General features: G+C 42.9%; 1 protein-coding gene across 4 annotated transcripts in view; it reads right to left on the bottom strand.

The window, feature by feature from the left end:
* Window positions 1-12,091, bottom strand: part of ANKEF1 (ankyrin repeat and EF-hand domain containing 1) — a 36,854-nt gene that overhangs the window by 5,877 nt on the left and 18,886 nt on the right. For all 4 annotated transcript variants that reach the window (XM_075925675.1, XM_025177960.2, XM_006136024.4 and 1 more), the window contains 3 exons: window positions 11,385-11,508; window positions 9,296-10,115; window positions 151-377 (listed from right to left, as the gene is read on the bottom strand). In XM_075925675.1, coding sequence (XP_075781790.1) covers window positions 151-377; window positions 9,296-10,115; window positions 11,385-11,508 — 1,171 coding nt within the window. The remainder of the gene's footprint in view (window positions 1-150; window positions 378-9,295; window positions 10,116-11,384; window positions 11,509-12,091) is intronic.

The raw sequence follows: 12,091 nt of genomic DNA on the forward strand, positions 1-12,091 counted from the left end.
TTTTCTGTGGGTGGGAAAGCAGGGAAGTATCTTGGCCCCACCCCTTCTGCCTAGGACCCCGCCCCTTCTGGTGTGGCCCAGGGCCACTTGCATATTTTTTTACTGGGGGCGACGTCAGCAATTTTTGCCCACCCCGATATAGATAGTTACCTTTTCTGTTTTCCATCTGGACTTTCGCCCCAGAATCGATTAAATACTGCACGGAGTCCAGTCTACAACTCTCAATAGCTCTCATCAGTGGGGTGGCATAGTTGATTGTCACTGCATCTATGACTGCTCCAGAGTTCACCAGCAGTTCTGCAATGTCCTGTTGACCTGCGTGGCACGCATGGTGCAGAGGAGTCCACTTGAAATTGTCAGTTGCGTTTACATCAGCCCTACCAATGAATAAATAGATAAGAATATATGAAGAGCCATACTGGGTCAGACCTATGGTTTACCTAGCCCAGTATCTTGTCTTCTAATGGTGACTGATGCCAGATAGTCCCGAGGGACTGAGTGAAATAAGGCGATTATTGAATGATCCATCCCCTTGTCGTCTAAATCCAGCATCAGAGGTGAAAAGATTTAGGAATACCCAGAGCATGGGGTTGCATCCCTGATCATCTTGGCTAATAGCCATTAGTGTACCCATACAGTGTGAACTTCTATATTAAAGAGGCACTACGTCTACGTCTACACTGGCATGAATTTCCGAAAATGCTTTTAACGGAAAAGTTTTCTGTTAAAAGCTTTTCGGAAAAGCACGTCTAGATTGGCAGGATGCTTTTCCGCAAAAGCACTTTTTGCGGAAAAGCGTCCGTGGCCAATCTAGACGTGGTTTTCCGCAAAAAAGCCCCGATCGCCTTTTTCACGATTGGGGCTTTTTTGCGGAAAACAGCACTATGCTGTCTACACTGGCCCTTTTGCGCAAAAGTCTTTTGGAAAAAGACTTTTGCCCGAACGGGAGCAGCATAGTTTTTCCGGAAAAGCACTGATGATTTTACATAAGATCGTCAGTGCTTTTCCGGAAATTCAAGCGGCCAGTGTAGACAGCTGGCAAGTTTTTCCGCAAAAGCAGATGATTTTGCGGAAAAACTTGCCAGTCTAGACACAGCCTATGTGTATATAGAGGTGAATGTCACTGTACAATATGCATTAGGTGCACAACATTTTCTCAGTGCAATAAGCCTTTTTGTGGATTTTCATCTCACTTTCATACAGCTTTGCAATGTTTGAATGTGTCTGATGTGGCTTACCATGGAACTCAATGGATCTGAGGTGTCTGTATGACATAACTAGTCCCATCTTGGAACACTACAGGGTGCCTACTCACCTTGCCGGGAGAATGCTTTCCCTGCAGAGAGGAACAATAGGGTTGTAAATCATTCATGTCACTGATCAAACATATTGTTTCTACAGTGCTGCCATGTGTGCGCTCTGGCTTCCTTTCGGACCAGATGATGTGATCGTCTAATCCTTAGGGCGACGTTATATCCTCCTTAACACAATATCAGCATTCTTCTTAGGTTCTTTTTTCCAGAACGATTCAGGCTGTGTGTCACTTTACAACCTGTCCTGCGTAAGGATTGCCTGGGGTTATGCTGCTCCAGAAGCAGTGATCGAGGGGACTGGAATCTGCCTTTGATCTACACTAAGAAGAATTTACTTTTCACAAGTGAGTAGACTCCTCTGTGTTGGCTCACTGTAGGAAACAGAGTCATAGCCACTTCCTGTCCATGCCTGCCATCCCATATGACCCTACAAAGGTTGCTCTTTCCACAGTGTCCAGGCACCTTCACACTCCTGTCACACATACAGGGCAAGCGGGGATCTTGCCCCTAATGGAAAAGAAAGTGGAGATGAGATTGGAGGGTGTTTGCACTTGGAGGGTAGCTTTAAACCTAAGTGATGCTTATGCTGGAGTTCATAAAGCTGGGAGATGCAATAACTCATCACCTGATCATCTAATCTTTCTGTGTAACTCCAATGCTCTTCTGCAATGCGGTTGCTCTCCCTGGGGATAGGTTAGCTCCGGTACAGCTACTTGAGTGCACTAACTTGAGATAAGTGCTGAAGTGGAGACAAGTTCTAAGGCAGTGTTTCTCAACCATCGGTACGAGTCCCCCTAGGGGTACTCGAGAGAAATCTGGGCGGTACGTCAAGACAACTGAAATCTGGAGAAAACTGAATTTTTATTTTAAGTTTTACAGCGCTTTATTATTTTTGTACTTTTTACACACAAAATTTCATCGCCCGCCTGGCTACAATTAAGTTGTTTAAACAAATGTGTTGCAATGGTAGAAAAAAAAGTGTGTGTCTGAAAACTGTAGGTACTGTGGGTACTTATATATATATTTTTTTAAATAAGGGGTACTTATAATTTTTTAAATGGGTACTTTATAAAAAAAGGTTGAGAAACACTGTTCTAAGGGACTGGCCACCATAGATGTGAGGCAGAACCCTCCCAAGTAATATCTTTAGATTCTGGTTACTTATTTCAGTTCCCTTCCCAGTAAAACATTTCACCCACTGAACATTCTTCTGCAGAAGGCAACAGCACCCACAACCCAAAGAACTACTAGGAATGACAGTGAAATGAGACATGAAAGATAAGCTCATACAATTATCAGATCATTTCTTTTCATTTTCTTGTTATTTTTCTCAACTGTTTTTTAAAAAACAAGGAGCAGTCCTCTGGCACCTAAGGGTATATCTACACATAAAATGCATTTCAAAATAGCATTTGGCTATTTCGAAATAGCGCGTCCACACTGAGTGGACGCTGAATCGCATTTAAGGCCGGCCGGAACCAGGTCCGGCAGGGCATCAGGTCAGGAGTTACTTTGTGTGGCTGCTGCCTGAGGATATCTGAGGCCTGTGCTTAAAGGGACCCCCGCTGGACAGCCGGTTCTCAGCTTTCCCTGCTTGCTTGCCTACCTTGATGAGGGACAGCAAAGCATTTTTGTCTCTGCGTGCCCTGGTTGCCCTCACTTGGGACACCACAGCATTCTGCAGCATGGAGCCAGAGCTGCCCCTGGGCACTCTGGTGCTTCTCGTGGACGTGTTGCTGCAGAAGGCGTTATTGCATCTACACTGTCCTTTGTGTCTACACTGTTATGTCGGCAAAGCGGCTTGCTTTGTCGACAGAACTGGATGTAGTCTAGATGCTCTTTGTCAACAGAAACTTTGTCAACAGTATCTGTGTGTGTCTAAACTACACCCCTCTGCTGACAGAGGGATGTAGATTAGGCTTATCGCTATTGCAAATTAAGCGGGGATTTAAATATCCCGTGCTTCATTTGAATAGAAATGGCCGCCGCTTCTTGCCACTGCGGCAAAAAGCGGCAGTCTAGACGGGGATCGGTCGACAAGGAAAGCCTTTTCTGACCAATTCTGTAAACTTTGTTGCACGAGGCATAAGGGATCGGTTGGAAAAGGCTTTCCTTGTTGACCGATCCCCGTCTAGACTGCTGCTTTTTGCGAGCACAGTGCCGCGTCAGCAAAAAGCAGTGGCCATTTCTATTCAAATGAAGTGCAGGAACCGTTTCATTTGCAATAGCGATGTACCTAATCTACATCCCTCTGTCAGCAGAGAGGTGTATTTTAGACACATCCTAAGGTGCCACAGTCTTTAACTTTAAAAGCAGTGAGCGGTCCTAACACAACTACCCCTCTGTTTTTTAAAAAGTCAGTGCACTTGATTTTATTCTGAAGTAGTTACATTTTAAAGGGGATGTGGCCAACTGGTTTATAATCCACATTTCACAATAGTTGAATGGATGCATATTGTAGAATCAAATAATACTCATCTTTGTTTTTAACACTGAACAGACTTTCTGATTATGAATCACCAAATCTCTGGCATAAATCAGCATAGCTCCATTGAAACAAAAGTATCTGTGTTGATTTATACAAGCTGATGATCCCGCATGGCATGCCTGTTTGGCTTTAGGTTAGAAAATGTCAGTATTTTAGAGCAATTCTTTAATTATTCAAAGATAGAAAGATTGATATTAAAAACTGCACACTGGTGTAATCAGGGGATGTTTTCAGTGTTGTTTTTCTAGTTTAGCCCACATAGCAGCACAGTAAGGGTGGAATATGCAACATGAGAGAGGGCATAAGAGGCTAGCAGAAAGAATATAAATATTTTATATTATTACAGAACAGAAACAACCAGCATTGCTGCAATATTGTTGATACAGCTGTTTCAGAAATTGTGAACTGAATAGCAATCTTCAGTATGCCTCCATTCTTTCTAAATCTTATACTGATTTTTCCCTTCTTCCATATTCCCTTCTGGTTAATTAATTTTTTTAGTATTTCCCCATTAATATCTTTTGCATTTGCTCTCTATTTTATTCACTGATTATTTTATTTTATTACTTTCTGGAAATGAAAATTCACACGCAAAGAATTGGATTAACACAAATGCAGTGATTTGAGAGGATGTCGTCAGTCTAAGGCAAGTAGATCCAGGGATGCAGACATCTTTGAGCATCTATGCAGGACTAGAACCCCGCTGATTGTGGGATCTTTTCCTCAGGGGGACCTCAGAACAGGAGGCGGTCCATCAGTATCTTTTTCTGGTTACCAGGAGCTGATGGAAACTCAGAGAGAAGACCCAAAAGCAAAGTCTGGAGAGTAAAAATCACCAATGTTCCTTCACAGTTACCAAAGGGGAGAAAGATGCTGCCTCCTGTTTCTGAACAAGCCATAAGCTCTTCCCACTGCATGCACACACATCAGCTACACCAGCTTCACTGACTATGGAACTGTCCCATAGAGGTACAATGTAGAAACTGCTGCACTAGAGAAACCATTAGCACATTAGTCCAGGAGCCAATACCAGATGCTTCATAGGAAGATGCAAGAAACCCAGCAGAGAGAAGATGTTTCAGAGAAAGTTTCTTCCTGATCTGCTCTGGCCAGAAGGTCACATATGCCTCGAAACACAAGGGTTTTCATTCCATCCAAATGTCTTTTCAATTCTTTACTAATATAGTCCTGGGTGGTCTTGTAATCTACATAAATGTCTAATCCTTTTAAAAATCCTGCTGACGTCTCGCTCTCAGTGATATCTTGGCAATGAGTTCCACAGGCTAATGGAGTGTTGTTTATTTACCAGTTCTAAATTTGTTGGCTTTCAGTGTCATTGAATCTCACTTGATTTTGTATTAGGGTGAAACATAGCACTCAATCATCCTCATACCATTCATTATTTTATACAGCACTATTATTTCCTATTCATCTCTTTTCTGGAGTAGATGATTCACAACCCTACCATATGGAATATTTTCCATCTCTGCAATTATTCTCCCTGAACCTCCTTCTTCCCCCCTCTGCACCCTGGCTTCTATTTTAGGTGCAAACTAATCAGATCTGAACAGAATATTCCAGGCAAGGGCATAACATTGATTTACACAGGACTTGCACATTAGCATTTTCTCTTGCTGTATTTTTTAAATCAAACTGATTTATGATACGGTTCCAAGCAAAACTGTGCAAGTAAACCAAAGCACGCACTGTCAATTTATGTTTAAACTGCACTGTTTTCTCTGACCTTAGAGCACACACGGAACTCTGTGCATTGCACTCAATACGGTTGGTTGAAAGACCATATTGTAAAAAGGAGCCCTGTTAGATTCCCTTAGCAAAGTTTTCTACTTAAATTCTCTCTCGCTGAAAGGTGCAAAGCTAACATTTACTATAGCACAATTCCTCTGGATTTCCTGGTTTTATCAGTTTAGAATCCCAAAAACAACACTGCTTTACCATGTTGCGAGGTCCAAATATTACACATAAGGGGCAACATTTATCCAGGCTGTAACTCCACTGAAGTCAACTGAGGTTTTAAGTTAGTGGAAATTAGTTGGTCCAATGAGCATAACCACCTGACCCCAAGAATGCAAAGACTTCCACATGTACGTAACTTTACAAGTGTCCCCTTAATATTAGTGGGACTGCTGAAATGTGTACACTTCCATGAGTTTAAGTCTCTGTAGGTATAGATAATGCAGGCCTTGCTGGAATTCAAGGAACAACTACCAGTACGGACCAAAGGCTGTGAACTAGAGAAGGCCTTGCCTTTGCAAAAATTCAATCCACCAGGTATTAGTGAACGCCAATTAAGAGATTTAAATATTTGACTGGAGAGGACGGTACACAAACACTCAGTGTTCTCAAGTCATTGCATGAGCGCATTCTCTGGGGGTTATTCTGGGGCAGACAGACCCCCTCTGACAATGGATGAGGAGGTTTTATTAGAACTAGCCGGTGCAAGGTAGAAGAAAATAACAAGTGCGTGGAATGTAATACGTCACTTCCTTGAGTCAATGCTAGCTGGAGGCAATATGAGATGGGAATCTATGTGCTGGCTTAGGTGTCCTGATGGAGCTGGTACCATTGTCATGGGCATATATATATTAGCGTACCTGTAGCTCCTACGGGGCACACATTAGTACAGGCAGTCCCCGGGTTACGTACAAGATAGGGACTGTAGGTTTGTTCTTAAGTTGAATTTGTATGTAAGTCGGAACTGGTACATATTGTAGGGGAAACTCTAGCCAAACATTTCTCCAGAGCTCAGTTTTATTCTCCCACACCTCACTTCCCTCAGTCCTTTATTCTCAAGCTGAGGTGTCTGCTGAGAAAAGCCGCTCCGCGTCTCCTTTGTCCGCTGGGGGGGGGGCGCTAGCTTCGCGTCTCCCTGGTCTGCTGGGGGGAAGCAGCTTGTGCGGGGTTGCCTCACCCCGTTTGTAAGTAGGGGTCCGATGTATGTCGGATCCATGTAACCCGTGGACTGCCTGTACTGTCTTCTGTTGACAAGGAACCTAGCCAAGCACTTTTGCTGCTGAACTGAACCTGTGGTCTTTCTTTACGAACCACAGTGGCATGGGCATGAGAACTAAGGGTGCAGGGGGTGCCTGGGGTCCCAGCTGCCATCCCCATGCTGCACTGCATGACAGGGTCTCTCCTATCGATCTTGCATGCTGGGATCCCAATTCAAGCTCCGTACGCTGGGGGCCTCCCCTGCTGCTGGCCGTCTCCCCTGCTGCTGGCCGCACACGCAGAGTCCTGCTGCCACCTCACACACCAGGTTCCCAGCTGTTGGCCCACATGCCAGGGGTTCTGCTGTTGACCCCATGTGCTGAGGTCCTGGTTTGAGCCCTGTATGATGGGAGGCCTTTGCTCCCAGCCTCAGCTGGGGGTAGGGTTGGACAGGGGTAACAGAGTTCAGCATCACCCCTTTTAACAAAGTTCCTGCACCAATGAATATTGAGTTCTGCAGAACTGGCAAGCTGTTGGTGACACTGACATTGGATACAGCACCTACCAGCCTCTGCAAGGCTCCACTAACAACAGAGCCTAAGATTAAGTATCAGAGGGGTAGCCGTGTTAGTCTAAATCTGCAAAAGTGGTGTGGAGTCCTGTGGCACCTTATAGACTAACTGAAGTGTAGGAGCATAAGCTTTCGTGGGCAAAGACCCACTTTGTCAGATGCAACCTAAGAGCCTAAGATTGTAAGTAACTGTGCTTACCCTGGCAAACGGTGAGCTGTCTTGCTATATGTGGGAGTGTAACGCTAACGTAAATGTCATTGCCTTTAAAATTTAAAAAAAAATGTTTTGAAAAAACCCGCCACGTGTGTGTAGCAATTATTGCATCGAAACATACCAGATTTCTCTGTGAACAGACACCCTGTCATGCTCTGGTATTGCCCTAGAGTCATTCAGATAAATGCTTAAGGGAACCTCTTCCAAATTACTTTAATGAATCGTTAACTATCCTTCAAAATGAAACCCCTCGCTTTTATCATTAAGATTTCCCCAAAGTGTGTCTGCTGACTGCAGTCTGCTGTCGAACTTTTAAAGTGGTGAATAAATTAAATAGCTGTGTCTGATGACAGCCTTACCACGAATCTATTCAGCACCTGATGTGTCAGCCTGCTCTGGCTGGAAAAGAAAAGTGATGCTTTTATGCAATGGTCACATACACCCTTTTGCCTCTAAAAGCAGGAGAACTGGGATGTATTTCCAGGTCTGTCAGACTGCTTATGTAATCTAAGGCCAATCCCTTAGGCCAACATTTTCAAAAAACATCCACTAATTTTGAGGGCCTCCATTTTTGGAATGCCCACTTTGGAACTCACGGGGTCTGATTTTCGAGAGGTGCTGAGTACCTATAGCTCCTGACTTCAAGGGGATAATAGCTGAGGTACCCAGTGCTTCTAAAAGTGTTTGCTCAGACTCTCCAAAGTAGCAAACACTTGGAAAATGTTACCTTTACCACTTCTGAAGATCATCTTTAAGTACCTCTGGGTATGTCTACACTAGCCCCCTAGTTCGAACTAGGGAGGCTAAAGAAGGCATTCGAAGTTGCAAATGAAGCCTGGTGGAATCTCCCTCTCTGGAGATATTTAAGAACAGGTTGGATAGACATCGGTCAGGGATGGTGTAGACGGAGCTTGGTCCTGCCTTGAGGACGGGGGGCTGGACTCGATGACCTCTTGAGGTCCCTTCCAGTCCTATTATTCTATGATTCTATGACTTAAATATCCCGGGCTTTATTTGCATCTTCCCATCCGGGTGCCATTTTTAAATCCCTTTAGTCCGAACTAACTGCCTGCGGTTACACGCGGCAGTCAAATGTTAACTCGGACTAAGTCCTTAGTTCAATTTAACTGTTACACCTCGTGGAATGAGGTGGAATGAGGTGTAACAGTTAACTTGAACTAAGGACGTAGTCCGAGTTAACGTTTGACTGTCACATGTAGCCGCGGGCAGTTAGTTCGGACTAAGGGGATTTAAAAATGGCGCCCGGACAGGAAGATGCAAATAAAACCCGGGATATTTAAGTCCTGGGCTTCATTTGCAACTTCAAATGCCTACATTAGCCTCCCTAGTTTGAACTAGGGGGCTATTGTAGACATACCTTCTGTTTCCCTATTTTCTAAGCAAGGATCACAATAACAATACCCTACCTCTCAGGGGTGTTATGAAGCTAAATTCATAAGTGCTTGCAATGCTTTGTTTACACAGTGATAAACACGACACAAATGCTTACAAAGAAAGTTGAATAGCTCCAAGTTTCTTTTTGGGGGGTTTAAGTGACTATCAAATAAGAACATAAGAACAGCCATACTGGGTCAGACCGAAGGTCCATCTAGCCCAGTATATTGTCTGCCGACAGTGGCCAATATATACTCTGTGCAAAATATATATACTCAATATATATACTCTGTGCAAAATCAAGAACAAGAACAATCCTCCCCATGAAAAAATAAGAAATCTTATAAAAAGGAAAAACATACCCCTTCTCTAAAAGGAATTTCACAGCGTCCATATTCCCACTTCCACATGCAGCCATCAATGGAGTTTTATAATATACATCTCTAATGTCCACTGGTACCCCCTCTTCAAAGGCTTTCTTCAGTGACACTATGTCTCCTTCTTTACTAAGATAGATAATTTTGGTGTACGTTTTCTCGGGCTCATCAATGTACCATGCAGAGTCGTCCTGCAAAGGATGTTCAGGGGGGTGATCCCGATTAAAACGGCTACTGTCGGTAACATTCTGATAGGTCTCAATCATGTACATAGGGGGCCCTCCGTCTGTTCGACGTGGGCACAAGCTCTCTGGAAGGACACAGATAGGCATGGGTATGGAGAACTTGCCTTTCTTGCCTTTTCCTTTCTTGCCTTTCTTCTTTTTGGGTCCAAACGATGAAATGAGATAGGCTTTTTGCAAGTATTTGGAACCTTTAAAAAACTCTTCAATGTTAACCCCCCCAGCGCGAGACTTATCATGCGCCTGGGCAACCGTTTGTATTTGTTCAGCATCTACAAAATCACACTTCTCCTGAATAATGGATGCAAAGTCATCTTTGGTTACTGTTCCGTCACCCCTGTCCACTATCTCAAATGCCTCGCGAAGGGCTGTCTGATGTTCTAAGGACCAGTCATGCAACCTCATCGCCCAGCGTGGATCATCATCCTTCGCACCAGGTTTGGAGACTTTAGCATGGAATCGTTCAATTTTGCGCAGTTCCTTTGAGGCTGCTTTAAAACCACCTTCTTTGGCGATCATCCTTGGGGTCTTTGTGAGCAGGTTCTTCCATTTCGGATCGCAACCTAAAACACAGAAATGGTTTTACTAAAAATACCAGATGGTGTATGCAACTAGCTAAGTCTTCATACAGATTTGCAACAAACTGCTGTAGACAATTATTAACAGAGCCTATCATTTCTGGGATTCAGACAGAACTATTAAATTGCATTTCTAACTATAAAGTGGGATAGTTATTAAAGACAAAAACAACACTGAAAGTATTAAAGTTTGTATTTAAACTTAAAAAAGAAGCCATAAAGATCAGAGCTAAGGTTGAACTATTATTTTTAAATTCCCCATTCTGTACCCAAGAATTGAACTTTGGCTGTGGGTGGTGCCATTACTTAAAATGTTCAGACCTCATCAACAGAGGATGGACAGGTTTTGGAGTTTCATAGGGAAACAGTGAAATTCCAGGTGTGACACTGGATTTGATTTTTGTTAGCATGACATAGCTTCTTTGAGGCTTGATCCAATGCACATCGGAAAGTAAGGGGAGTGTTTCCATTAACTACAAGAGGCTCTGGATCAGGCCCTTGAAGCGTTTAGTGCTACAATGACTATTTTGCTTGGAAATGTAGACTTTTGAAATGCAGACGTTTCACAAGCACTGTGGACACTTACTTCTGGAAGACTTAAGTCCACCCCAATGCTAATGGAATGTCATTTCCAATTTTGTAGGCTTAAATGTTTGGCTCAGTATAGTTTTAAATTATTTAAACCTTTTGAGATTCCACTGCCTCCCTGGAGAATTGTTCTACAGGCTTACAGCCAGACTGACAGAAATTTTTTCGGACACTCTATATTTGATAGTGCAGGGGTGGGCAAATACTGACCCATGGGCCAGATCTGGTCAACTAGGGTTAGCTCTTGGCGGGCCACCACTGCCATATTTACCTGCACCTCTGCAGATATGGGAGATTGCAGCTTCCACTGACCGCAGATCGCTGTTCCTAATGGCAGCTGCAGGAAGCAGTTCCCACTGGTCCATGCTATTTCCCATTGCTCCCACTGGCTGGGAATGGCAATCCACAACCAATGGGATCTGTGATTGCTGGTACCTGTGGCTGTGCAGGTAAATATAATGGCAGCGGACCTCCATGCACTAGCCCTACAAGCCACTTCCATGTTATTGCCCAACCCTGTGTGAGTGGATTAAGTGCTCAATAAAAGCACCACTATGACAGTCCTGGAAAATCAAATCCTCCATTTATGTAGAAGTGAAATCCTGTATTGAGCATAGAAGACAGCAAAGATTTGTATGATCTATGTAAGTATGCATTTTTGTTTACCTCTTTGCCCTATAAATTTGCAGCAATCCGCAAAACCCCCAGCAGCAGCGTAATGAAGTGGCGTGTTCCCATTCATAGCAATAAGCCCCACATCTCCATTATAAGCTGAGATTATCCTGAGGATCTAGAAGAGCAAAGTCAATGCCATTAAAAACCCTGTACTAAAGATACTGGGAATTGTGGGTTTTTTTAATTAATAATTGAAATTAGGGCTGTCAACTAATTGCAATTAACTCAAGCAATTAATTCAAAACAGATTAACTTGATTAAAAATTAATTGCAATCAGTTGCAGTTTTAATTGCACTGTTACACAATAATCAGAATACCAATTTAAATGTATTATAAATCTTTTGGATGTTTTTCTACATTTTCAAATATATTAATTTCAATTACAAAACAGAATACCAAGTGTACAGTGTTCAGTTTATATTATTTTTATTACAAATATTTGCACACAAAAAAGATAAAAGAAACAGTATATTTCAATCCATTTCATGCAAAGTACTGAAGTGCAATCTCTTTATTGGGTAAGTGCAACTTACAAATGTATAGTTTTTACATAACTCAACTTGAGAACAAAACAATGTAAAACTGTAGATCCTATAATTCCACTTAGGCCTACTTTTAGTTTAGCCAATCACTCAGAAAAATAAGTTTATTTACAGTTACAGGAGATAATGCTGCCTGCTTCTAATTTACAGTGCCA

The sequence above is a fragment of the Pelodiscus sinensis genome, chromosome 3, assembly GCF_049634645.1.
Source record: "Pelodiscus sinensis isolate JC-2024 chromosome 3, ASM4963464v1, whole genome shotgun sequence".
Taxonomy (NCBI): domain Eukaryota; kingdom Metazoa; phylum Chordata; order Testudines; family Trionychidae; genus Pelodiscus; species Pelodiscus sinensis.